The following is a 25792-nucleotide window of genomic DNA, read 5'->3' as shown; positions in this document are numbered from 1 at the left end:
GAGACCTACTCTAATAGAAGTTTAAAGAAATACATTAGATGTTCAGATTGACCTCAAGGTGGTTTCAATTACTTGGTGCATATGCATCCTGTGAGTGCTATAAGAAGGGTTTCTTGGGGGCTTGGCATATGCCATATCCTTAGGAGACATCTAGAAGACATTTAGGATCATTTTATGAGTTTTATCATACATGTATTCAGGGATAATCTTATGGGGCTTATGATATGTAAGAATTTTCTTAAAAGTTCTTGCATGCATGTGGCATTGCATATATGTACTAAGTAGAGACCCCTTGCTTGGCCGCTTTGTTGTTCTTTGTAACCCATCTATGGTTCCAAGTGAACTTTGTAATCCAAACAACACCTACTGATTCTCCTTTGTGTCTAACCTCTTCCCATAGAGCTAAAAATAGTTTCCATTCCATTTATCAATCAATCGTATTGACTTCGAATAGTACAAATATCATCCCCTTCAAAAATCCAAGACATCCAAAAGCTTGGGCATAAACAAAAACAAAGTAAAATATATATGTCTTATTAACATCTAAATTCATACTCAACTTCCCAAAAGACCCCCAACAAGTTGATTCAATCCACTTTAATAGAGGTAGGCTCACATTTTCCCTCCTCATGCTAAGAATAGAACCCCAATCTCCTTTGATTAACCTTAGCAACTCTATCCATTCTTCCCACCCTCAATTTATGGACAATAGGAGAGAGCTTACTGCTCTACCATCTAGCTAGTGTTAAGTCTTTTGTTGGATTTACTAGCCCACATAGATCAAGATTCAAGAAAGCCGTATATGTTTTGTACACATAAGTTCCTCAAATACAAAAGGTATACCAAAAAAAGCTGCTTCTAGTGACTTGGCAACATCCACATAGCATCATGACAGAAGAACAGGGTGTACATTCAGATTATCATAATATAAACAAACTTTTTTTTTGGCCCAAAAAAAAGAAAGTTGTGCACGTTAGGGGAGAATTGGGGTCTCCAAAGGGCCCCAATTAGTGTTTCCTAAATTCAAGGGATTAGTGAGGTATTTGAGGTGTACCAATGGGAGTGCTCCTTTTTGTAGGGCAATGCCAAGTTGAAATGGAGGGTGGGAAGACCTGCAAATAGCCCCTATTGGCTACTCCTCTTACATTGGGGACCACTCAAACCATCCCCCCCCCTCAACCCATGCTTGACCCTCCTCCCATATGCACCTCCCCCAAATAATCCTACAAGTCATTCAAGAGGCGGTGGGCCCTTCTGGGTGAAATTTTCCCCCCTCTTAGCTTGTTGCAAGCCTGCCCCCTCCTCTTCTTTAGTCTAGCTCCATTCTCCCTCCATTTTTCAAATGTGGGAACTCATTTGGCAGCTTCTCTGCCCCCTCCTGCTCTCCAGTGTCTTTCTCCCTCTCCAACACCTCCTGTAGCATCTGCTCATTCTCCCTCTATTCCTAGCTACAACACGTCCTCTGTAGTAGCTACTCATCCCCCTCTGCTCTTTCTCCTGCCATTCCTAGCTATAGTACCTCTTGTAGCCTCCATTCCTAGTTACAGTACCCCCTCTTCTCTCTCTCCCTCCATTCCTAACTACAACACCTCCTGGAGCAACTGCTCATCCCCCTATTCTCTTTCTCCCTCCATTCTTAGCTACAACACTCTTGGAGCTGCTCTCCACCTTCAACTACACCCTCTATACCTTCCCCCCCTTGGCTCTAAATGGGTAAGGTTGTCTTGGTTTATGCCTCTGCACGTTTTTGCTTCTTGTTTTTAGAATATCCAGATGCACAGAACAAAACCCATGTTGTCAAGCAAGTGCCTACATGAGAATGCCCTTGAGGAATTGCTTGGGGTGAATTGGGGAAGTAGGTTAGGTGAACAAAAGGGTGATCTGTTTCAATGCCATGTATGTAAGGACAATGTGATTGTCAAGTACCACATCCCTGTCTGCCAAATGTTATATTTCGCTTTCCAATATAGGTGCTGGAAGAAAATAGGTGGCAATTGGTTCCCCCTTGACTTTAACGATGATGATAATGCAAGGGTAAGTTTATGTATTGATTCTCATCGAGATGTCAAGAATGTGACCCCGTCACATCACAATGGACTCTTAGGGACATGCAGGAACACCTATTGGTCATGGAGGATGGCATGTCTGAGTCCTTTCACTTTGCCTTAAATGGTGAAAAGGTAGGAAAGCATGCAGAGAAGTGCATGCATAGTGCCACTTTTATCCCTCCTACAATATTGAAACAATGTGGGGTGGAACAATTGTGGATTTTGACATTTTTCAATTCATAGTGGTGCAATTAATTTTGATGTTTTGAATGGTTTTGTTTCATGTCAATGTCAAGTTTTGCCCAAAAAATATATAATTCATTTTATTATTTATATTTTGAACATTTGGGTATATATAGAATATAAAGTTACTTTAGTTTCAAAGTTTCACTATCATAGCCATAGTTCTCCTAACTACCAAACTACCATGGATTCTGCTAGGTCCGCCTTCCACAATTTCATCTCCCGTACTCCATTAGTTGATAGACAGGAGGAGTTATCTTCAGCCTTTGATAAGAGCATAGATGTCCTAGGCACCTACTTGGGAGCCCGAGATGATTTTGAAGACCTCATCAAGTATATGCAAGACCACATTGCGAGTTTTGCATATCAACTTGATGAGTCTATAAAAAGATGGGTCCCAATTGATTATTTGAAGTACTTGTGTTCAATAAAGAACCCAGGTTTGTGAAGTGTTTAGATTGCTTTTGAGCCCAGCTCACACCCCTAGGGTTTAAGGAGGTGGACACTGATGACCTCCTAGCATGTGCAGTCATCGAAAACATAGGAAATAGATTCCTATCCTAGGAAATTACCTTTATTTTCCTTCTCCAAGAGGGACAAATGGAAGAGGAGGACTCGACCTCAAGCCTTGACCCTAGCCTTGCCCTTGCCGATCCTCATATTTCTATAAAAGAGCCCAACATCTACAATGAAGAGCCCATTGATAAAGAAGCTAAGGAGCAAGAAGCTGCATTGTCCCTAGAAGTGCTCCAGAGACCTCTTGAACCCCAATCTACTTCTCAAATTCCATCTACTTTGGGCGCCACCTCTGTTGACCCTACAATAGTGATATGCTTTCTTGCTTGCCTTCTTGTTGATGGAGAACAATACCTCTTTCTCCATGACATCATGTTTGGTCTCCAGGAGAACGAAGCCCTTGGTGTCTTGTGTGGATACGAGTTGGACACGACTATGCAAGAACCTGGGTTTTTGGGAGCAAATGATTCTACAAGAGACGTTCTTGCTTTCACACTGGCCAAAATCAAAGATGCAGAGAAATTGATCTACTACAACCTATCTGATGTTCCAGAAGAAGCCTCCACATCTCACTCCGAATAGCAGGAGGCCTCTGGATCCATCCTCATTGACAAAGAGGAAGGGATTGAGCATGACGACTCCATAGTGAGGTAAGAAACTATGAGCTTTGAATTTCTTCTCTCTTGGTATAATATTGCTTTATCGGCAATCTAATGTAATGTTGGACTATTGCAAGAGGCATTTGAGGTAGACCTCTTCTCATCTCGGCAATGCCTTCTTCATAATAGCTTTGGCCAAGATCACTCATTTGCACATTACCTTGGCCAAGCAAAAGGGCGCTTTGTGGTTATCCAAAAAAAGTTTTTATGATAAGGCACTGATGACCTCCTGAAGTGTAAGGCATGGTCATGCTGACATCAATCAGAATGTTGACAAGGTCATTTTGGTGAACCGTATGGCTACCCTTAATGCTTTTGGAACCAATTTTTAAGGTATGGCATTGATGACAGCAGCCATGTCCATGGCCAACAACAACAATAGCATTGATGCTCTATCAACTAGGTTTAGAGCTAGAAATCTATTTGGGAATTCAAAGCCCAATATTCTTAATGTTTTAGAGAAGAGAGAAAGGCTGTGAAGCTTGATTGTATAGAACTCTTATTTTATATGAATACATATATAATTTTTCTACAGTGTCCCATTTTGTGTTCTTTTTACAAAATTTATTTTATACTGTCATTGTATTTTGTAACTTTAATTGTTGTTGGCATTAATATTTTCATTCTATTCTATTCAAAAGCATGCTATCAGATAACTTTTTGTGCTATAATGGTCATTTCTGAGCAATCTAGCAAGAATCTCATCCTAGCACAGAAGGGGAAAGTGTTCAGCATCACGCGGGGAGCCTAGAAAGACCAAAACCCCAAGTCAAACATGCTCCATACACACCATAGCAGGTTTTGACCTTTCAGGGCTCCCCGCGCGATGCTGAACACTTTTCCCTTCTGTGCCACGTCGAAAAAACATCATTTGACCACTCAAATTCACATTGAACTTGCATAAACTGATGGAAAGCATAACATAACATGTAAAATAACATGGGAACAGTAATAGAACATTCAAATTTATTTTATTCATTAGCATCAAAGAGCTGAGATTTACAATATGATTCAAATTACACCAAGTGAACCAAAACAACATCTAGGGCCTAAGGGAGGGATCGGAGCGGATGCGCTTGGCGAGTGCAAGGCCCTTGTCCATCACTGTTACTCTTTTGGTGTGGATAGTGCATAAGTTCGTGTCTTCAAAAAGACCAACTGCCATCTGCTCCATCACCTCCTGAATTGCTCCCATAGTGCCTGAAGTGAAATGCACATCATCCTTGTAATGCTGTGCTATTTCATGTACAACACCCTGGAAGGGTGCACGGGGAATGAGATTGTCCACAGTGGTCTGGAACTTGTGGATCTCTTGAAGTGCCTTCATGCCTGATTTCTTATGCTTCTTAATCTTTGGGGGACCTTGCACCGGCCTCTGGACATGCCTCCATGGCCACTTGTCTGCTTTGAACTTCTTTCACCTCTCCTCCCTTGCAACCTCCTCTTCAGACTCCTCTTCCTGTGTTTGGTGGGTCTGTCAAGGTGGCCCTCTCATGCCTAAGGGGCTACATTGTCCTTGTTCCCTTTCCCTTTTGCTAAGGCTATGAATCAGGCTGACGCTCTTGCTCATCTCATACTAGGGGCTCCTCATATGTGATAATCTTGAGGCACAGAGGGTTGATGGTGGTCTTCTGTGCAGTCTGCTTGGTTAGAGGATTGGGGCCAAGGTTCATGATATCTACGAGCCCACCAAATACTTCCTCTTGTTGTGGCTCCTTTAATCTTTCCATCTCCTCGCTTTGCCTCTCTTGCTTCCCTTGTTGGTATAGATGCTTCATACCAAGACTCCACAGACGAGGGAGGGGTAGTTGATCACAATTGATTGGACTATTTTGTCCCTCTTGGGAGACATCTCTACTTCCACAGTTAGTTGTGTGGAAGGATTGAGAGGACCCCTGATCATGTTGGGATCCCTCATCATACTGAGATCCCTGGGATCCCCTATGAGAGTCGGAGGGTGGGGACTCACGTTGCTGGGACTCTTGATGATGAGAACCACCTTCATATCCCTACTAATCATTGCCCTATTGACCACTAGGGCTCACACTGTGTTCGGAGGCCATGGAGTTGTGAGGAGGAGAGCGGTTAGCGTCTAAACGACGTCCAATGTTCTAGCAGTTTATTTAACTCGTGCCATAGAAATGAGGATTTTAGGGATTTGAAGTGCTTTATATAGTATTTTTTAAAGCACTAAATATTCAAGTACCATAGATAATGATCAATGTGAACATCCACTTCCTAGCCCAAGAGATAATATCTCTAATTCTTGAGGGCTTGAAGAAAAGCATACAATTCCTTGTCATAAGTGGGGTAGTTCGATGTAACATTTTAGAGGACTGAGCTAAAATAACCAACTAGATGTCCTTCTTGAGAAAGCATAGCTCTAATGCCATAAGTGTTTGCATCTGCTTCAATCTTAAACACTTTGTTGAAGTCAGGAAGTCTGAGCACTGGAGGAGAAGTCAACTTTTCCTTTGAGTAGGGCCCCAACAAAGGGGTGTCTGCCTTGGTGAGGTAGAGTAGTGGATAAAGGATCTCTACAAAATCCTTGATGTGCTTTCTATGGCAATTGGCCAAGCCTAGAAAGCTTCTAAGCTGAGAAACATCAGTGGGAGTAGGCATCCTTCGTTCATCAAGCTCTTAATGGATAGAAACTTCAATTTTCTTTGGAGGAATTTTGGGCTTCAAAAGGATGTGAGATTATATTGAAAGAGAGGGATAACTTTAGAGAAAGGGGTAGAAGGATTGGACAATACAAGAATGCTAAGTAATCTGGACTCTCCTTTCCAAAACTCAAGCTTTGATACTAATGTTGTGCACCTGACTGCATTACTTAAGGGAGATCCTCAAGCTCAAAAAAATAGAATAGACCTTGATTGGACCAAAAAAGACACTTACACTACTCTAGAAAGAGAGGAGGGGGCAATCCCTCAATACAAGCTAGGAGATCACAATGGCATCAACTAGCTGAAGGAAGAAGAAGAGTGTATACACCAATATGAACCATCCACTATAGCAAGGAGTCAAGGCTCTTTTTGGAACCTTATACTAAGCTAAAATTTTGTTGATATAGGCACCTCAAGGTGATTAGGAACCTCCTCCACTGTTAGCTACCACCTATCTCACCAAGCCCTAGATTGTAGCAATCTAACTTTGGTAGATTCTAAAGGATCCTCTTGCCATTTACCAAATCCATCTAGTAAGGATGTAGACTGAATAAAGCTTCATTTCATCTGAAGAGAGAAACTAGATATGACAGTGCAATTTAGAGGTAGTTTTGGCCACCAGACAAGGTAAGTATGTGAGAACCCCTATAATCAAGGGAATGACTCCTACTAAGGTGAAAATCTCCAATGTCAGGTAAATGATCTAATTTGTAGAGTTCTCTTACTTGCAACTTCATGACATTATGGATGATTTACTATTACATTAGTGTGACTTGGATCATCATCATGGCCACTTGGTAGGGCCTCCATCACAAGTGGATCCATAGAGGAATCTTCAATAATTAGTTAACTAGAACACCTAGATTATTATGGTGAGACCCATGAGCCAACTATTGATCTAACCATGCATAGAACTATCTAACAACTTATAATAGCACGTTGTAATGTTGGACATCACAAAGCATCCACCATGGTTGCACAATCTCATCTCTAAACCATAGCAAGCCAAGGGATAGAGTTGACTTAAAATTGAATGGCAAAGCTGATTACAATCATGAACCATGTGAGCCCATGTGAATTCATGAAGTTAATGATGGATCCATATCACAAACTAGTAATTTTAAGAAAGCCTTAGCTATCTTAGAACCAAATTAGAGATTGTGAGTGAATGTTTGTGTGACATCTTGCCACATAAGAGATAGACCAATGGAATGGTGACATGTGGTGACTATCCCCTTCATCCATGATGGAAGTATGTGGGTTCTTTCCACATCAGGTGGCCCCTTAAAAATTTATAACTCCTATCTATGACATAACATCTAGGACCTAACAGCTACCTACTTATATTTTTTACCTTTGATTAATCCTAAGCCAAAATTACCCACCCCGTGTGATTTAGTAAGCTAAGTCCATATTTCATCACTTGTTTTGACACTCCTGTTTGATGACTAATGGGTGAGGCTTCACACCCATCAAGTTTGAAAATTTATCTTGCTTAATTCTAGCGAGCGACTTGGTTAGGATATCAACCACCTCGTCTTCTGTGAAATAGTAGATAAACTCAATTTCATTGCTCCATAACTTTTCACATACGAAGTGATGTTGCACCTCAAGGTGCTTTGTCCAAGCATGAAATACAAGATCCTTATCCAATTTAGTAGAGCTTTGATCATCAATCAAAAACATTTTTGGATCTTTTTCTATGAAGTCCAATATCATTTGAGGAGGTGACCGTTGGACCCCCCAGAGTTGCAACTAGTTCAAGCATGCATTTTCATAATATGCCTCAAATATACATGCATTCTCTTTCCTTTACAAATATCTCAAAAAACATCAAACACAAAAAGAGGCCTCTCAAAAACATAGTGGAGATAATTACTCAAGCTCCACCATAAAGCAAGATCAAGAGATTTCTATCTCAAAATGAAGAGAAGAAGAAGCTCTACAAGATGGCATAACACATGAAGATGATGAATCAAGAGGAGGGCTTGTGCCTTGACAAGATGAAGAAACTCTCCCTACTACACTAGTGGCTGCAAATACCATGTTGGAAAGGAAGATGGGGATGACAAGAGATAGTAATGCAAAAAAGATGAGTAACACTACACTATTGTATTACGAAGAAAGGGTCCTCTTGAGCAAGAGTTGCAATCATGGATCCAACCTTCAAATCTTGTATGGAACTTTCCCACATTTTAATGAGATCTTCTCATCTATGGTGGGATCATTGTGCACCCCATGCACGTATGATGATGATCACAATGTATTCTATCTCAAGTGGTAGACTTTGACGTTCTACTACTTGTCTTGAAGGAGGAGAAGATGTGCTCCATACAAAAGCATGAAAGAAGTAGTGTTACTCTTAAACCGATCAAGGATGAGGGATTGGTCTTCAAAGAAAGTATTCCATTGCATTCCACTATCTCCACTTTTAGAGTATTTGTTGCATTCTCAGTCAAAATTCTTTTCTCAGACATGCACTTTTATAGTTAACATCCCTTCCTTGAGCTTGTGCTTGCTCCACCTCACTTTCAACAAGAACACCATAATCATAGTGCAAAGCTTCTACAAAAAACACTTAGAAAATAAAACATCATTCTGCTTGGACAAGACAAGTTGTGAGAAAGCAAAAAAGTGTTACATAGAAGAAATTACGAGGCTACATGGTGTGAATTAATACAAAACAAAAAATCTTGTGTAGTAATACAAAACAAAAATTCCTAGGAATTCCAAAGGATGCACTTGTGTATAGCACTAAGGCCTCACTCATGGGACCGTAGATACAATTTAGAAGGAAAACATTCTACTTTGCCTACATTGGACAAGAAGTGTTGTGAGAAATCAAAGCATAACTACGTAGATTCAATTGAGACTCTAGATGGTGCAATACCACCGAAAGTAGGTGGAATGGCACTCCAAGATTTGGTTGTTTAAGGAAAAGATGCAATTCTACTCTTCCTACTCAAGCATGGCCTTCACTACCACAGGAAATTGAAATTGTGGTGCATCGGGCCATATTGGCTCATTAAGTGCTATTATGATGGCACGTTTTTTATAGGCACGTTGTAGGGCTAGCAATTCAAGAAGCTAGTTAATGGCTATCAACTCAAGCCCTATTTTGGCCCAATGCCTCCTTACTCGTTTCTTGAGACGACGGATGACTCACCCAATGTCATTTCGGCATCTCCCTAATCGCATTAATTTCTCTCGCCCTCCCCCTCCCCAACTTTCTCATGAACCTATGCCCCACACAAAATATTACTCCCATCTTTCTCATTATCGGTGCCCCGTCGTGCAGCATTAATCCTCCCTCTCAAGCTTTCCTGCTCTCTCCTCCCGATGCCCTCTCCCTTGCTTCCTCATCCTTCCCCTGCTCCTCTTGCTTCCTCCCATTCTTCCTGCTTCCTCCTTCCCCCTCCCCACTGGACCTCCTCCTCCCCACTTCTCCTCCTTCTTCCCTCCCTCTTCCTTCCTAATCTCACTCCTCTCTCCCCCTTCGTTGCCTTCTTATTCCTTGTATTGGGAGGCTTCACAGCCCCTTGCTTGTTACTCTATATAAGGGCTTCTGCAGAACATTCACGATTTAGAGGCTTCTCAAAGAAGCCACCGTTGCCTCAATCAAATCATCCCATTGCCTTAGCTTAATTATCGCAATCTCCTCCTTGTACACCCCCCCCCTCCCCCCATGCGGAGGCACCACAGACTAATTAATTGATTTCTCATGCTAGGGGGTCATATTCAGATGTTGAGTCATCATGCCCAGATGACTATTCCTACTACAGATTGTATGGGGCGGCTTCTATATCTATACTATTTCTTAAATAGAGAAATGCCATACCTAACACGTGGAGAGGATTTAAAGGCTTGGGGATGAAACAAGAAGTTCAAGGAGAGAGAAGGATGAGAGGAAAGGGCCAGAGTCGTTGATCTTGCAAGATCTGACGGTTTCCATTCTATTCTTGATGGCCAGCTTTCAACCATTAGATCAATCTAGATCTAATGGATATGGTTGACTATACCTTGATCGTCGATTCTGCGGTGCGCATGGCAGACGATTGGCAAGCAGCCAACGCAAACACATGGCAGCACATTGTGGGGCGACGCGACAATGCTCGAGGACATGCCAGTAATTTTATGATGATGTGCATACATGGCGGTCTGTGCAAACGATCTAACACTTCCATGACTTGACACGAAGACTATACGAACAGCCTCAAGATTAGTGCAAGCCGCGGGAGGCTGCTACGTAAATGAGGCAAGAGAGAAAGAAGGGCGAGTGTAGAGGAGGGACCAGTAGAGAGAGGAGAGGAGGCACAGCACGAGAGTCTAGAGAGGAGAGGTAGCACGGGCAAGTACAGAGAGCACACAATGAATGAGGGCCAGACTGCGGACGATGGACACGTGCCAGATTATTGCGAAGGTGCCATGTGTCAGTAGATACGTGAACAGTGCCATGTGTCGAGCCAAGGTAGACTATGCAGAATGGCAGAGGGACAGATTTGGATCGCCCGATCGCCATGTGGCAGAGGCTAGACACGCAGGCAATGGCAAAACATAAAGGTGCGATGGACTGCCACTACACTGTCAAAATTGACGCCTCTGTGTTGACGATGGCCGCTATGCGGCACCGCACTTTACGCTTGCTCTAGCTGTCGCCATGTGTCGCATTGCTCTAGACAGCCCACCCACACGTACCAAACTGTCGACCCACCCATCGCCCACCACGTGTTACCTATATTCTGTCACGGCGCTGCATTCGATCGTGCACCACATGTTGCCCCCACTGACGTCACCCAATCAAAGAGAGAGAGAGAGAGAGAGAGAGAGAGAGAGAGAGAGAGAGAGAGAGAGAGAGAGAGAGAGAGAGAGAGAGAGAGAGGGGGGGGGGGGATAAATATATATAAACATTTATTTATTTATTTAAACAAATATATTTATTTGTTTATTTATTTATACTTATTTGTATATTTATTTATTTATTTAAACAAATAAACATAAATATTTATTTATTTTTAACAAATTTATTTTTATATATACATTTATTTTATTTATATGTATAAAAGTAAGAGAGAGAGAGAGAGACAGAGAGGGGGGGGGAGGCACGATATATATATATTTATTTGTTTGTTTGTTTGTTTATTTATATTTATATAAAAGTATATATCTATACATAAATATAAATATATTATTTATTTATTTATTTCTATATTTATATTTAGAGAGAGAGATGATGTATTATATTATTTAATATATTATAATATATAAAAATATACAATTATAAAAAATATATATGCATATATAGATATATATTTATAACTATATTTATATATATACATATTTATTTATTTATTTATAAATATATTTATATTTATACTTATGATGGAACATATTATATATCATATATTGTATAATATATAATATAGTATCTTATATAAAATATAGATATAATATTATATATATAATATAATATATAATATATAATATATATATATATATAGAGAGAGAGAGAGAGAGGGGTGTGTGTGTGTGTGTGTGTAGAGACAAAAATACCCCAAAAACAAGGCACATGAAGCTCTTAAAATATTATAGCAAGTAATCATTGTATTATATGCCAAAAAACTTGCAAGTACATCAAGAAATCAATGTTGAATCTTTCAGGTGTCCAATACTATTTAATTGATAGTGATCATCAGTCCCATAGATCCTGAAGGGTCTCAAGAGGACTTTAATACACTCATATCATCTCTCTCTCTCTCTCTCTCTCTCTCTCTCTCTCTCTCTCTCTCTCTCTCTCTCTTTCTCTCTCTCTCTCTCGTGCTGAGCTCCCTATGTGCACTCCTCCTCCTTCCCCCCCCCTCCCTCCCCTCCCCCCTGTTTCAGCTAGCTCCCTTAGCTTAACTCGTATGGCGATTTGGACTGCACCAGCAGCTCCGGATGGGGGGTGAAACACTAACTCGGTTGACCGTAAGGATCCCTTCATGCCCCCAGCCTTCCGGCTTGTTCACCTAAACTATAGCTCCTGTTGTCTGCCGCGCGCGGCAGTCACGTCACAGTTTTAAGACAGTTCCTCAGTTTTTCTTCAAAATCTGAGGGCACCATCAGCTTCGAAAGGGGGGTAAAACCCCAACCCAGTTGATCGTAAGGATCCCTTTGTCCCCACTACTCTTTAGCCAAGTTGCAATAACTGTTGCTTCTTTTTCTGTCGCGTGTCGCACGATCTCTTTGCTCTCCTGTTTGAGACATATCTACCAAAGGCACCATCAGAGCTTTGGTGAGACTTGACGAAGGGCTTTCTTCTATTGTTGTTCAACAGACTACATCACCCAGTTTATATGAGAGCATAAATCATTGGTTGACACAATTAGACCTGGCTGAAGCAAAGCTCAATAGGAGAGCTCTTAGAAGTGGGCTCTCCTCACACTCTACACCAATCAAGGCAATACCAAGAGCAGGAACTGAAGAAACGATGGTACGTCAACAAACTGAGGTGCAGAAAGCATCAAAAGAAGTAAAAGAAACTCCTCAAAAATCATTAATGTTGCCACCTCCTTTGGAAGAATTGGCACTTACCACTTTAGATGGAAATGCAACGCCTTTTATGCCATCACAAGGAAACTTTTGGAATTTTCTAGCATCCATTCAGGCAGCAATGATGCAACAGCAACGAGAGTTAAGGAGTCTAGCACTAAAATGCCAAGGTTTAGAGCATAAAAATGCTTGATTAGATCAAGTTATGAGCACGCAAGCTGAGATGATTGGTAACCTGCAACAGAGAGTATAGAGAGGGATGCATTCTGTTACTTGGGCTGAGATAGCCAAGGGTGGAAGTATAGAGGGGCAAGGAAGTAATCAGGAAATTAGTAACAAAGAGGTGCATATTGAGCAAGGGATAGATGCAAAAGAATGCATTGAAAGGGAGAAAAGAGCACAAAATATAGTCATACGAGGTATGACAGAAAAGGATACAGAAACACCCCTGTCACTAGCCAAGGAAATTACAGATTTCTTTCAGGAGCATTTTGCTATGTAGGATGTGACTATTTTTGGAGCACACAGGGTTGGCAAGAAAAAGGAAGAGAAAGACTACCACCGGGCAATTGTATGCACAATGATGGATGCAAGGAAAAGAACAATTATATTAGATAACAGCAGGATATACCTACGAGGAACCTCTTACTTCATCACTGAAGATAGAACGCCCAAGCAACAAGCCGAAAGATGCCAATCCTACGAAGCACGCAAGAAGAGACAAGAGGCAAAAGAGGACACCACCCTCTAGGGATACATGGCTCATGGGACCCAGAAGGAAATCAAAGTAATGTTTTGGAATTGCAGAGGTTTCCCCTCTCAGAAGGGGGCAGGCCTTAATGATGTGCTTGAGGATGCAGATGTAGTCTTTCTTGCAGATACATGGGAGAGGGATACGCACAGACTACCTCCAATCAATGGATACGTAACACATTCAATATGCCAAACACACACTAGTACAAGAGGGCAATCAGGAGTTGCATGCCTATACAAAGAAAACTTACGAGATAATATAAGCATATGCAAAGATGACCCTCATAAACGGTTCATCTGGATCATGGTGAAAGTAGAGCCCCTACCACTTTACATAGTTGGGTGCTACATACCGCACTTAGGGTCGACGTACTATCAACGCTATGATAGAGATGCATCAGATCCATACGGAGACTTGTGCTCAAATTTGGTGGAATTCAATGCCAAGGGGAGAGTATTGATTCTAGGAGACATGAATGCACGCATTGGGGACACCCAGTTTCAATCACTTACAGGGCATGAATATGACAAAGACAAAGAAATTGAGATAGACCCCAAGTGGCACAGACACTCGGAGGACAAGGAAGTAAATGCACATGGAGAGGCATTGACAAGCCTAGTGAATGGGCTTCATATGATTGTGCTGAATGGATCAGACCTCTTTCCACATACAAGAGTTCCCACATGCTTTCCAGCTAGTGGAAGATCAAGTGTGGTAGACTATGCTTTAATTTCACTTGATGCAGTAAATTTGGTACATGATTATATAATTGGCCCAAAGTATCCAGAATCAGATCATACTCCCCTTTATCTCAAAATGCACATACCCCATTTGGCAGAAACTCCAGTCCATGTAGCAAAGAATTGGTCTTTTCGTATGGACATAGACAAGAGGGAGAAGTATGCGGACACTACCGATGCTCTTATTAAGGAGGTTTGCAAGGCTAAACTGGAGCGAGATGAAAGAGACTTTACTCTCAGCTGTACATACAGTCATGGGTCAAAAAAAGATCAAGAGAGTATGCACGAAGGGCTTACCACAAAACAAATGGTTTGATGATGAATGCATAAAAGCCAAGCTGAAAATTAAACAGATGCCAAATGACATGCAACGTAAAGAGGCTGAAAAACACTTCCATGCACTCACTCAGAGAAAAAAGAGGAAATATCAACTAGACAAAGAGTGGAAAGGTGCCATTGAGTTTGCTAAGAACCCGAGAGGAACGTTGAGGCAAACTAAAGGGAGATCAAAAGAAATCATGGGAGATTTCACAGATGAAGAAATGCTCCAATATGCCAAGCAACTCTACACCACCCACATGCCTTACCTATGTCCACAGACATAGCTCACTACAATGGCCCACATATTTTCTCTGTGGACAATGTGAATGAGGGCCTAAAGAAAATGGCCAATGGAAAAGCAGATGACACATTGCATATAAAGGCTGAGCTACTAAAATGGGCAGGTGACTACACACAAATTTGCCTAGTTTCTTTGCTTAATGATGCAATTGCTAATGGTTTCCCCCCAGAGTGGCAAGAAAATTGGGTGAAACCAATATATAAAGGTGGGGATCATAACCAGCTTTCTAACTATAGAACCATTATGGTGGGATCCACCATGGCCAAGCTCTTTAGCACAATCGTTGAGACAGAACTTAGTCTATGGGCAGAACTGAATGGAAAGAGGGCCATTGGACAAGCTAGTTTTCAAAGAAACCATAGCACTGTGGATCACTTGGTCACATTACGGGTTCTAATGGAAGAGAGCCGGCTATAAGGAAAGCCTCTCTATTGCTGTTTCATAGATTTTAAGAAGGCATTTGACACAGTGCCTAGAAACAATTTGTGCGAAAGAATGGGCTCCTTAAGAGTGCCAAATCACTTGAAAATAGCAGTCTTCAGATTATATGAGAGAGTAACTTGCCAACTCAAAGGTAGAAACGGATTGTCAACTACATTCCATAGTAATATGGGGGTTAAACAGGGTTGCCCTCTGTCACCAACATTATTTGGACTATGTATTGACAGATTGGAGGAGTTGGTCAAAGAAATGATGCAAGAGTAGCAACTAGAGAGCCCCCAAATCTGTGCATGCACCGTACTACTGTTGTTATATGCAGATGATGTCTTTTTCTCATACACAGCAGAAAATATGCAGCGGATGATGCACATTCTACACAAGTTTTGTGCAGAGAGCGGCATCATGGTAAATGTCACCAAAACTAAAATGATGATAGTAAAAACAAAGCAGCCTACAAACACCCCAAGTATTATGTACAATGAGCAGGAAATCGAGAGAGTAAACACATTCAAATACCTGGGAATAGATGTGCCAGCAAATCATAGATGGAATGATTGTGTCCACAGAAGGATTGATGCCGGGTGGAGAAAATATTATCATTTTGAAAATGATTGCAGAAATAGTGACACTAAGAGATGGAGCATCAGACGGATTTCATTTGATGCTTATGTGGTACAAACAGTCCTATATGCAGTAGAAGTATGGGGAGGTACCATGTCAGCATCAAAATGGAATGATATTGAAAAAATACAAAAATCATTTCTAAGACGGCATCTGGGAGTTAAAATTACTACACCATACTCAATCATGCTTATTGAGACTAGTATAAGGCCCATTGAACTGAGAGCACTACGAAGGGTTTTCAAATACATAAAGAAGGTTAAGTCCATGGGGTCGCAGAGATTACCAATGAAAGCATGGGAAGCAAGTAAAAGGCAGCAAAAGACAAACAAAAGCAAGACGCTATCATCTAGTTAGTGGCAAGACATTCAGAGATGGTTCCAAAGATGGAGAGTAACATCCTACCTGGAGATGTCATCCGGGGAAATGGATGAGAAGGCATTTCATAAAGCTTTGTTGGGAATATTGTAGCAAAAATGGCAATCAGCTGAAAAAAGGGCTAAGTATGAGTACTATTGTACGCATGTCAATCCCATTTATTGGGACACCTACTCCAAGGAGGAAGATAATGCACAAAAATACATAACTATGCCCATACCTGCAATTGCAAGGAGAAGCATTGCACTCATCCGCACCCGATCACACACTCTGGAGATAGAGAAAGGTGCTTGGGGAGATGTCTCAAGGGAAAAAAAATTTTGCAAGCTGTGTGACCAAGAACAAGTAGAGACAGAAGCACACGTCCTCCTTACATGCACACGGTATGCCTGCATAAGGAGGGACTTTAACAATATTACAGAGGAACACGACACCCTAGCAAGCTTGCTCTCACATAGCCCTATGGCCACTCTGGGTAACTATATTGCCAAGGTTCTTAAATATCGTGAATGTTGTATTACTCAATGTATTTCAAAATAATTGTTCTCCCCCCCTTCCATAAAAGGAAGGAGACACTTGTATCGTGACTTTTATGGGTCCCATGGGTCGATATTTCGGCCCCCAGAGGACGGTAATACATTCTTCTTCTTCTTCTCTCTAGACACACACACACTTATAAATGCATAATCCATGTATTTACTTATTTTGGTTCTCTTTCCTTTCTCTTGTTCCTTTAATTCCCTATATCAACGTGTTCGTCTCACACTTGGAGTTCTCTTACTTATTTTGGCTCTCTTTCCTTTCTCTTATTTCTTCAATGGACATATCATATGGCTGATTGCATAACATGAAGGCACTAATGCGGAATTGTAGATGTAAAATTACTTTCACAACCGAAGACCCCTCCTTGTAGTCCAAAGGTTGAGATGCTTTGTTACCATAAAAAAGGAGTACAAATGTGAAGAAGAGGGAGGAGGTTGTGTGAAGAAGAGGGAGGGGACCCTACCATTTATTGGAAAGAATGAATTTGTACTATACGCATGAATGGACCCACTTATGCCTTGATGTGTATGATTTTTTTTTCCACGTTTAGCACTCTCAATTACATAGTGCACATTCTTGACACATGGACGTCTTTTGCACAATGGAGGTTGAAATTGTGCTTCTAAGAGAGTTTGGTTCTTGCATATGATGGCAACCATGGACTTTGTCTTGGTAAAAACAAAGACTCAATATCTTCGCTATGCAAGGGTTAGAGCTTTCTCCAATGCAAGCAAAGCCTCACCTAGCAAATGATGAGTAATTTTACCAATAGCATATCAAGATTACGTGCTATCTAGCATCAAAACTTTCTAAAATGCAAGTCCATAACATAGCTTGGCAAATAGTGAGAAAATGGCATAAGAATCTTGAAAGATGAAAACGATGTAGGAGCAAAAATCTTCATCTTGATCAAGAAAGATTGAAAGTCCACTTAAGCCAAAAGTCGATGGTCTAGCACAAGAGCTCCCTTACATGTTATTTGCATTCTTTGGGCCAAGGGAGGAGATATGATTCTTTATGTAGTCCAAGGTGATTGGAACTACCAACATAGGAATCTATCCAAAAAGCCCTTCTTCACACCAAGAAGGTTGTAGGGTATAGTGAGGCCATTTGATATATCCATCCCATCCTTCTCTAGTTATAGGCAATTCATGATGACTTGAGTTGTATGAGGTATGCCCCCTTCAACATTTACCGAGCAGAGAGTGCACAGAGACTAATGTAGAGAACCCATGGAGAACAATATCCTTCCTTGAAGTACATTGTCAAGAGTGTCAAGAGATCATTATAAGGAGTGTCGCCCACTAGAAGAACACACTTTGAGGAGTTTTGATATTCCACAACTCTCCCCTAGACCCCTCTAGAATCTCCCAATGAGCCAGATTTCCATGTTCTTCTAGCTATTCTAGCATGGCAATCTACTATGAATCTTGAGAGAGCTTTTTGGAGCAGATCCCCAATGCCCTCAATGCCTTATAAGATGAGTCCATACAAAGATCACAACTTCCAAATCTACAGATAGATCACTCACTAGGACAACATTTAAAGTGTTTTGACATTACCACTCCTCTCTAGACGTACTTTTGGAGACACCACTAGAGTTTCCATACGAGTCATTCCCATGTTCTTCTCGCTATTCTAGCATGGCGGTTTGCCAATGAACTGTTAGGTCTTTGAAGAAAATCCCCAATGCCTCGTTGCCTTATAGAGATTTGAGTCCATACAACATTGCTTATGGGGCCACAAGAGGCCCTAGAGGATCCATCATGGCTTTACTTCTTGCTTGGCACAATGTAAGAGAGATGATCTGTTTATCACATATGTAAGAGAGATGATCTGTTTATCACATGGTGCTTGGACTACAAATCTTCAATGTGGGGGCAGATGCACACATAATAGCATCTTTTGGGATCCCGTGGGCCACTCACCTGGATGTGATGCCTCTACTCCACTTTTAGATATCATCCTTCCTTCATAGACTTGGCTTGGGAGACAATTGCTAGTCTTGCAACCTAGTAGATTTGGTGACCCAAATGTACAAAGGCCATAGATTGGCTCTCAGACTTATACCTCTCAATCTCTCTTCATCATTTTGCATGACATTGTATGGCCACTTGGAGTAGGATTTAGGACTCATCTCATATTGCTCAAGCTGGGAGAGCTTCTTTCATGAGGGAGGAAAAGCATGGAGGACTTTGTGCATAGTGATTGACCTGTGCAATTTGTGGAGACTAGTGCAACCTAGCAGGCCTCCCTATTTTCGTATGCGCTATCAGTATCTAGGATCTTGAATCATATGGATAGGTAGCAAATCAATCCCAAGGAGTAACAGTGATAGCTATAAGGTGAATACTCTAGAATGTGCATTGATTGTGTGGAAACAAGAGAGATCCAAGCCTTGACATGTAGATGGAGGAGATTCCTCGAGTAACATTGTTGCCCAATATGCTATGAACTTGCTAATGGCAGCTCTAGGAAAGGCATTGAAATAGGTGAGGGGTTTCCAGTTCATATTGCTAGTGATGGACGCTACCCTTTAGAATTTGGTAGAAAGTATTCGCTCCTTGGCCACCAAGAGACTCACTTCTCCTGCACTAGGGGTCGATTACTTCCCTTCTCCGTCTAGTATTCCCTACAAGACACCAACTCCTCAGCTACCTAGCAGGGGGAAATAAAAGAAGGGGAACGTAGTTATGGAACTATAGGTCATTAGGTAAATCTTCCCTCATGTAAAGTTACAAATTTAGCCTATGGTACCACTTTCAAGGTAAATATTAGCCCCCGTGTTTTTTTGGATAAATTTATCTAATTCAAAGCTCTAAATATTAGCTCAGCCAACTTCAAGAAGCCTCCAGATTCGCCTTTGGGGGAAATAAGCCCCTGTTACCAAGAGAACTGAACTGCTTCAGACTTGAATGCCACAAGCCTCCACACAAGTAATCACCTGTTGCCTCAACTCGGTGGTTTAAGAGAGTCCAACCAAGATGGCCAAAAGAATGATAGAGAAGGCATTATACTACTATGACGCCCAATATTATAGGTTTACCAATAGCTGATTCACAAAAAGTCTGATGCAAGAAATGATGTCACTACAGATTATCAAAGCAGAAAAAGGTAGACAGACCCAGGACCAAGCAAAAAATTTCCCGTAATTGTTGCTACCATTCTTGGAATTTCTGACCGCACCCATCGGGTACAAGACAAGGGGTTTTGCTGAAGGATCGCCATTCAAAACATTTTTAAAAAGTAAATTAATTCCCCCTAAATTGATTCAGTTTAAGCTGCTGCGAAGTCCTCTTCTTGATTTAAACAAAAGCCTCCCAAGAACAAAGTCATGGGATCCATCTCCTGTAAGGGAACAGAACTTTGCATGAAGAGAAAAGAAAAATCTAGGCGAAGGATAAAGGAACAAAAGGAGAAGGAAGAGATGTTGGAAAGGGTCTGGTAGGAAAGAAGTTCCAGGGGAGACTGTAAACCAGAACTGCATGAACAACCAAACCAAAACACTCAGTATAGAAGGCATACGAGCAAGGAAAAAATGAAGGAACAAGAGAAGGGAGAGGATAATAATATTGGACTAACAGGGAAACGAAAAGAAGGAAAATGAGAGTAATGAAGCTGCGATTTTTCAGGAAAATATGTTTGTGCAGTTCTAAATTGCATAAAACAAGAGGTAACAAGATGCCAAGGTAGAAATCGGCTAAGACAGAAAGGAAAGATGAAAGAATGATGAGTTAGGCAGAAAGTGGAAAGAGAAGAGACAGGCAAAACACAAAGGAAAAAAAATATTAGCAGAAATTATCCAGAAGTGAAGAGAGGGCGGTAAGCGGATGGATGAACAAAATACAAGGGGGAGCAACAGATGAAAAGGGCTTCAAAGACACCCGCAGGGGGATGCAGAAACAGAGATAGAAGGATCAGTAGTTGTAAGATTTGTGGGTAGTTGCATTTGTTTCTATGTTAACCTTTTGTGTGTAGATCGTGTGTAAAGGAAGGACACTCCGCTATGGCTTTCTCTGCAGTTCCTTGCCACTGTGGGTGGTCCTAACATTCCAAGCATTTTGAGGTACAAATAGTTGATGTTCTATACATGGTGTTTCTGTAGTGTGGCTGTACCCGGGCTTGTCCATGCCTCGACAATGGTGAGGTTGCAAAGTTTGAGCAATTTCAAACACAGAATACAGGATTTGAGAGAGACATATCTCACATGGTCGTGGACAGGGAAACTGATCAACCAAAATGCTGGTCTTTTGATTGATGGTCTGACAGCCTATTGATGCAGTACTTCACTATATTCAGAGAACCTGGACAACATACAGCAGGTTCAAGATGTCATGCTCACAGACAAAGTTGAACTGCTTGACTTGCTGTAACTATGAATTCATCTTCAACCAGAACCTCAGCAAAAATGTTCATCAGAATAGTGTCACGAGCACCCATAAATTAGAAGATCATGAGCTCAAGAAGCATGTCTAGCCTGAAAACGAGACTGCAGATGAAGGACAGTCACATGAAATTCAAAATACCAGTGTGGAAGAGAATTCGGGAAAAAACCCCCACCTTTTGAAGCTGGCAAACTTTCAACAGAGGAATAAGGTTAAAAATAGCAAACAGTGTCATAATTGAAATCGCAAGCCAGTCATCAGGGTTTCCCAGACCCACAGCAAGATTTCCCATAACCGCAGTAATGTGTTATAAGTCCCCTTGTGTTGCTTTGCTGAGTATGCATCCTTACCATTCCATCGTCCTCCACAAGGAGCTTTTGGAATGCACAGGAATCACCTCGATTGCATATATTCTCACAGCAGTCCATTTTTCTCATCTCATTAAAATTGGCAAAATTTGTCTCTGTTTCACAAATGCTACTGTTATTCAAGCAGTAACACTGAGAGTCATCTGAATGAAAACTTTGCCTCTTCTCACGTGTACAACTGCTCACTTGTAAATCTGAAGTTGCTTCAGCAGACAAGGCTTCTGAACGCATTGGATATATACCTGCATTTTTATTCATCTCCAAGCAACTTTTACAAACTGCCTTTGGAGGCAATTCCTGGTCCTGGAGTGGCATATGCTGTTTAGAGGGAATGCCACCAAAGGTTACATCCTGGGAATTGGCAGCTCCGAGATGTGGCCAACTGGGAAGATAAAATCTCGCATTGGTAATGTGGAACAAACTGCTAGATACTTCATTTTTTTTCATTCCACCTGAATAAAAGCTTTGATGTTCACATTTTGAAGCGATCTGGATACCAAGATTTTTGCTACTGGGTATACATGTGCTGTTATTGGTGCATTTGTGAGACCTTGATGATGTCAACGATGTCAAAGTTGATAGGCCTAATGTTTTACATGTCCCACGAGAACTTAGTTTAGGTAACTCTCGTAACAAAGAGGTCCCTTCTCTATGGGTTTGGCAAGATACTGGAGAAGGCATTCCCCAACCTTCTATGGTGATGCCTTGCCTTGATGCCAACTCAAGTATTTGTTGCTGCTGCAATCCAGAGCCTTTCAGCACAGCCCATAAGTTGCTTAGAATTTCTCTTTGATTATCAATAATTTGATCCCTTACTGCCATTTGAAACTGAAGTTCAGTGTTTGTCATTCCCTGCAAAATCATAGAAGAGCATTTCCTAGTCTCAATTGAGCATCATCTTAACTTACCATAGATTAATCAGTTCCACCTAATCTGCTAGCTTACCAGCAGCCTATACTGGCTTAGGATCCTCAAATATGTTGTGTTTCCATTACTGCAGACAGCTTTATCAATTACATCTTGCAAGCCTTTGCGTTGTGCTTCATTCTGCTCAATATCCTGCTTCCAGATCGAATATCCAATGAGAAAAAAACTATTTTGCACCCTCCAATAAGCACTATGTAATGTAGCTGTTTTTGAAATGAAGAAATTACGAGTTTGCAACGCAAGGGAACAAAGCCAAAAATCATGTTGCTTATGTGTGCAAGTGAATCAAAGGCCATCCAGCACAAATGTATACCTTTCGGTAGTGTGCTCCAACCTCATCATTGTCTCTTATATTGTCAAGAATCAATTTCCTCCTTTCAGCAAGTTCCTCGACCATGTTGGTATCCTCATCCAGCTGAGGAAGGAAACAAAGAAGCAAAATTGTTAGAGCCTTCCCTAATAAACTGCACTAGCTGGAAGGTGCATATCATGAACTATCTTGTTCAACAAAATGCTTAACTATAATCAGCAAAAGAATCCAATATGATAACTGTTCAGTCATTCAGAATTATATTTCTTATTAAGAGCGACATTAAGTGAAAAATGCACAAGACAGATTGGGTTTGGGACTGCCTCTCCGTCTTTCAACCAAACCCTATATGGATGATAAGGCAGCCTGTGGCATCTACTAAACATTAGGTTTAATATACAAGGATTCGGATAAAATGGTTACTGATTTGCACACCACTGTCAAGGGCTGCATTGTGGGTGTATATTCAACAAATGCACCATTATATGTAGAGTCATTGGCTTTGAATGTGGGTAGACCTTCTTCTTAAGCTCACCAGGCATGCTGCTTTACCAGATTGCCTCTGAACCTTGGAATATCTTGAAACAGGATAAAGGAAAGAGGTTCTTACTCAACTGCATTTTACTGAATAATGCATTGAGTTGCCATATCCATGAGCAAGCACCCCTCGCCTTCTGCAGGGTCCTTGTCACTGTTCAGGCTAGCTCCTTGCAGACTGTTCCACAGGGTTTGCAGCTCACTCGCTATGAGAACCATACAACAGCAGCAAGGAGCCAGTTAGGAGAGCAATACCACCAATAGAGAGATCTCAAAAATGTGAAGAAGTAAAGAGTGCCAAAGGGCTAGGTCTTACAAACGCTCAGATTCTACCCATCCTTGCACCCATAAGGATGGCAAGGTGCCCACCTAGAGCACACCTGCTGTCCACCCATCACAACGCTATAACGAGCAACCCAAATGCACCAGGCTGTGATGCTAGCTATCATCTCTCACACTTCATCCTCAGGTGGAAGAAAGGTCTTGCATGGCTGCCAGGGCTTGGGTAAGCCAGCCCATTGAGGCATTCCCCAGTGTACAGGATTGACCCCGAAAAAAGGTGAGACGTTGTCCATCCAGCTCACCCCCGCTCTCCTGCCGAGGCTCCCATCCCCTTCTTCTCCCACCACCCACCCATCCCTTCCCCTCCCAGCTCCGGTTGTCCCTTCAATGTAGCCAGTGATCACCCTCACCACCCGCCCTCCAGTGATTCCCTCCTCCCCTGCAGCTCTTGACTTCCACCTCCCTCCCCTTCTCTAGGCTTGGGCATGGCTCCCATAGTGGGAGACTCCCCCCCCTCTCAATCTCCAAATTCGAAGTCTCCCCAAAGCAACCCTTCCCAAAGAGTTCTAGCGGTTAGGGCCTCGAAACTATCTTGATATCCCAAATAATTACCCAATCACACAGGAATGTCAGTCTTGATCTTGCAACCTTGTGAAGGAGATTCTATTGTAGCAGTTGGGAGTACTTCTAATCCATTCCAGGGTTTTAATTTTCCAGCTCCACGAGAGGAGCAGTGGACCCCCTCTTCGATTTTATGATGTAGGATCACATATTCTAAATGACAAAGGAGTGGTCGGGCAAGAGGGGGGGAAAAGCTTTGAATCACCCAGTGTCATACTGCCACCTTTTGGTTCTCTTTCTCGAGAGAACAACGAGGTTTGGATTTCGCAGTCGCAATTGTCTAGTCCGGCGGTGACTCACGTATTGTGGGGATCTTGCACGCCTACAAGCTACTCTGGGTTGAGAGCAATGCATGCAAATGATGCCCACTAGTGTCACTCTAGCGACTCTCAGCTTATTGCGATCATGAATCCTTAAGGAAAAGAAGAGGGAGAGAAGAGGGGGAGAAGAAAGGAAGAGGAGAAGAGAACATAACATTCACGAAAGGCACTATGAGGGAACAAGAGACAACTCCATGGAGGAGGAGAGTCTCTATTCCAATGTGTGCACCCAACAATTGAAGACCAAAGTCAACCATTTGGCCTTTATACATGCCACCTTTTGAAGGGAGGGCAAACCCTTTTCTCTTTATACCACTGTCTTTCCTCATTCTTTACAATAAACTTGGGCCCATTTGGCTCCAAGGAACAATTCTAGCTCTATGGACTTACCACTATCCATTAAATGACATTGCTAACTAACGTATTTAACATGCCCCCCTTCATGTTCTCAATCCAATCTCTTGGATCGTGCAAAGGGTATGGTTGTTGGAGGGTCGTCATTTCAAATCATTCCTTGCCCTTGTGTGAACCTCCCCTGGCTGCATTGCTTCAGAGGGCTTTAGTGGATCCTTGGTTGTGGAATTGTTGTCATAACGTCGGGTGGATGGATTGGAGTCGAGTACTTATGATCTTTCAAAGAAAGAGGAAGAAAAAGAAAAATCTAAGGTGTAAGTTATTAGGAAATAGGTTAAATAGGGATTGATGGAAGATCCTAGTTGTGTTAGTGTTAGCAAAGTAAGAATAGTATATTTACCATGCTCCTTCTTAAGTCCCATATTTGCTTGGAGTGGAACATTTATGGGATTCTCTTCACACTGTGTCTTGGACATGCCATGTTTGAACGTTTGGAATTATGCATGACATTTTGTCTTGCTTCTCGGCATTGAAGTTCTTTGAGATCCATTTATAAATTAATTTTATTGAGGATTTTGCTTGAAAGTTTTTTAGCCCAATAAGGTTGTGGCATGATCTAGAGCTCTAATTCTCTGAGTCATCAAATCCAAAGAATTTTGATAATACGCCATACAAACTCCTAAAATGAGGACTATGGCTAAAGAAGTTTATAGCACCTTAAATTCTAGAAGAGTCATCTAAATTAAAATTGATGTTACATTGGGAGGCTCACATGGTTAAGTGGGTACTAAGGTTAAGCAGTGAAAGGACAAAAGAATAAGAATGAGAAAGAGAAGGAAGACTTAGAATTAGCTAAGGCATGATAGGGTCAGTAAATGAAGGTGGATAAAAGCTTTGAGGATCACAAGAAACTCATCCAGACCCATTTT

The 25792-nt window shown here is 41.6% G+C and overlaps 1 protein-coding gene across 3 annotated transcripts in view; it reads right to left on the bottom strand.

The window, feature by feature from the left end:
• Positions 1 to 21044: 21044 nt before the first annotated feature.
• Positions 21045 to 25792, bottom strand: part of LOC147906335 (kinesin-like protein KIN-8B) — a 94112-nt gene continuing 89364 nt past the window's right edge. Inside the window, exons 13-16 of one of the 3 annotated variants that reach the window (XR_015541417.1) lie at positions 22753 to 22854; positions 22458 to 22571; positions 21320 to 22364; positions 21045 to 21063 (exon numbers count right to left, since the gene is read on the bottom strand). Coding sequence is in view for 2 of the 3 variants with exons in the window: in XM_087378134.1 (XP_087234260.1) it covers positions 21402 to 22364; positions 22458 to 22571; positions 22753 to 22854 (1179 nt within the window). In the remaining variant the exon portion in view is untranslated. Of the gene's footprint in view, positions 21064 to 21105; positions 22365 to 22457; positions 22572 to 22752; positions 22855 to 25792 lie in introns of those variants that run through there. The other 2 variants (XM_087378134.1, XM_087378144.1) reach the window with 2 other exon arrangements.

The sequence above is a fragment of the Dipteris shenzhenensis genome, chromosome 1 (assembly GCF_047967505.1).
Source record: "Dipteris shenzhenensis isolate YYH24624 ecotype China chromosome 1, Dip_SZ_1.0, whole genome shotgun sequence".
Classification (NCBI taxonomy): domain Eukaryota; kingdom Viridiplantae; phylum Streptophyta; class Polypodiopsida; order Gleicheniales; family Dipteridaceae; genus Dipteris; species Dipteris shenzhenensis.
Note: the sequence above shows the minus strand (reverse complement) of the source record. Positions and strands in the feature narration are given on the sequence as shown.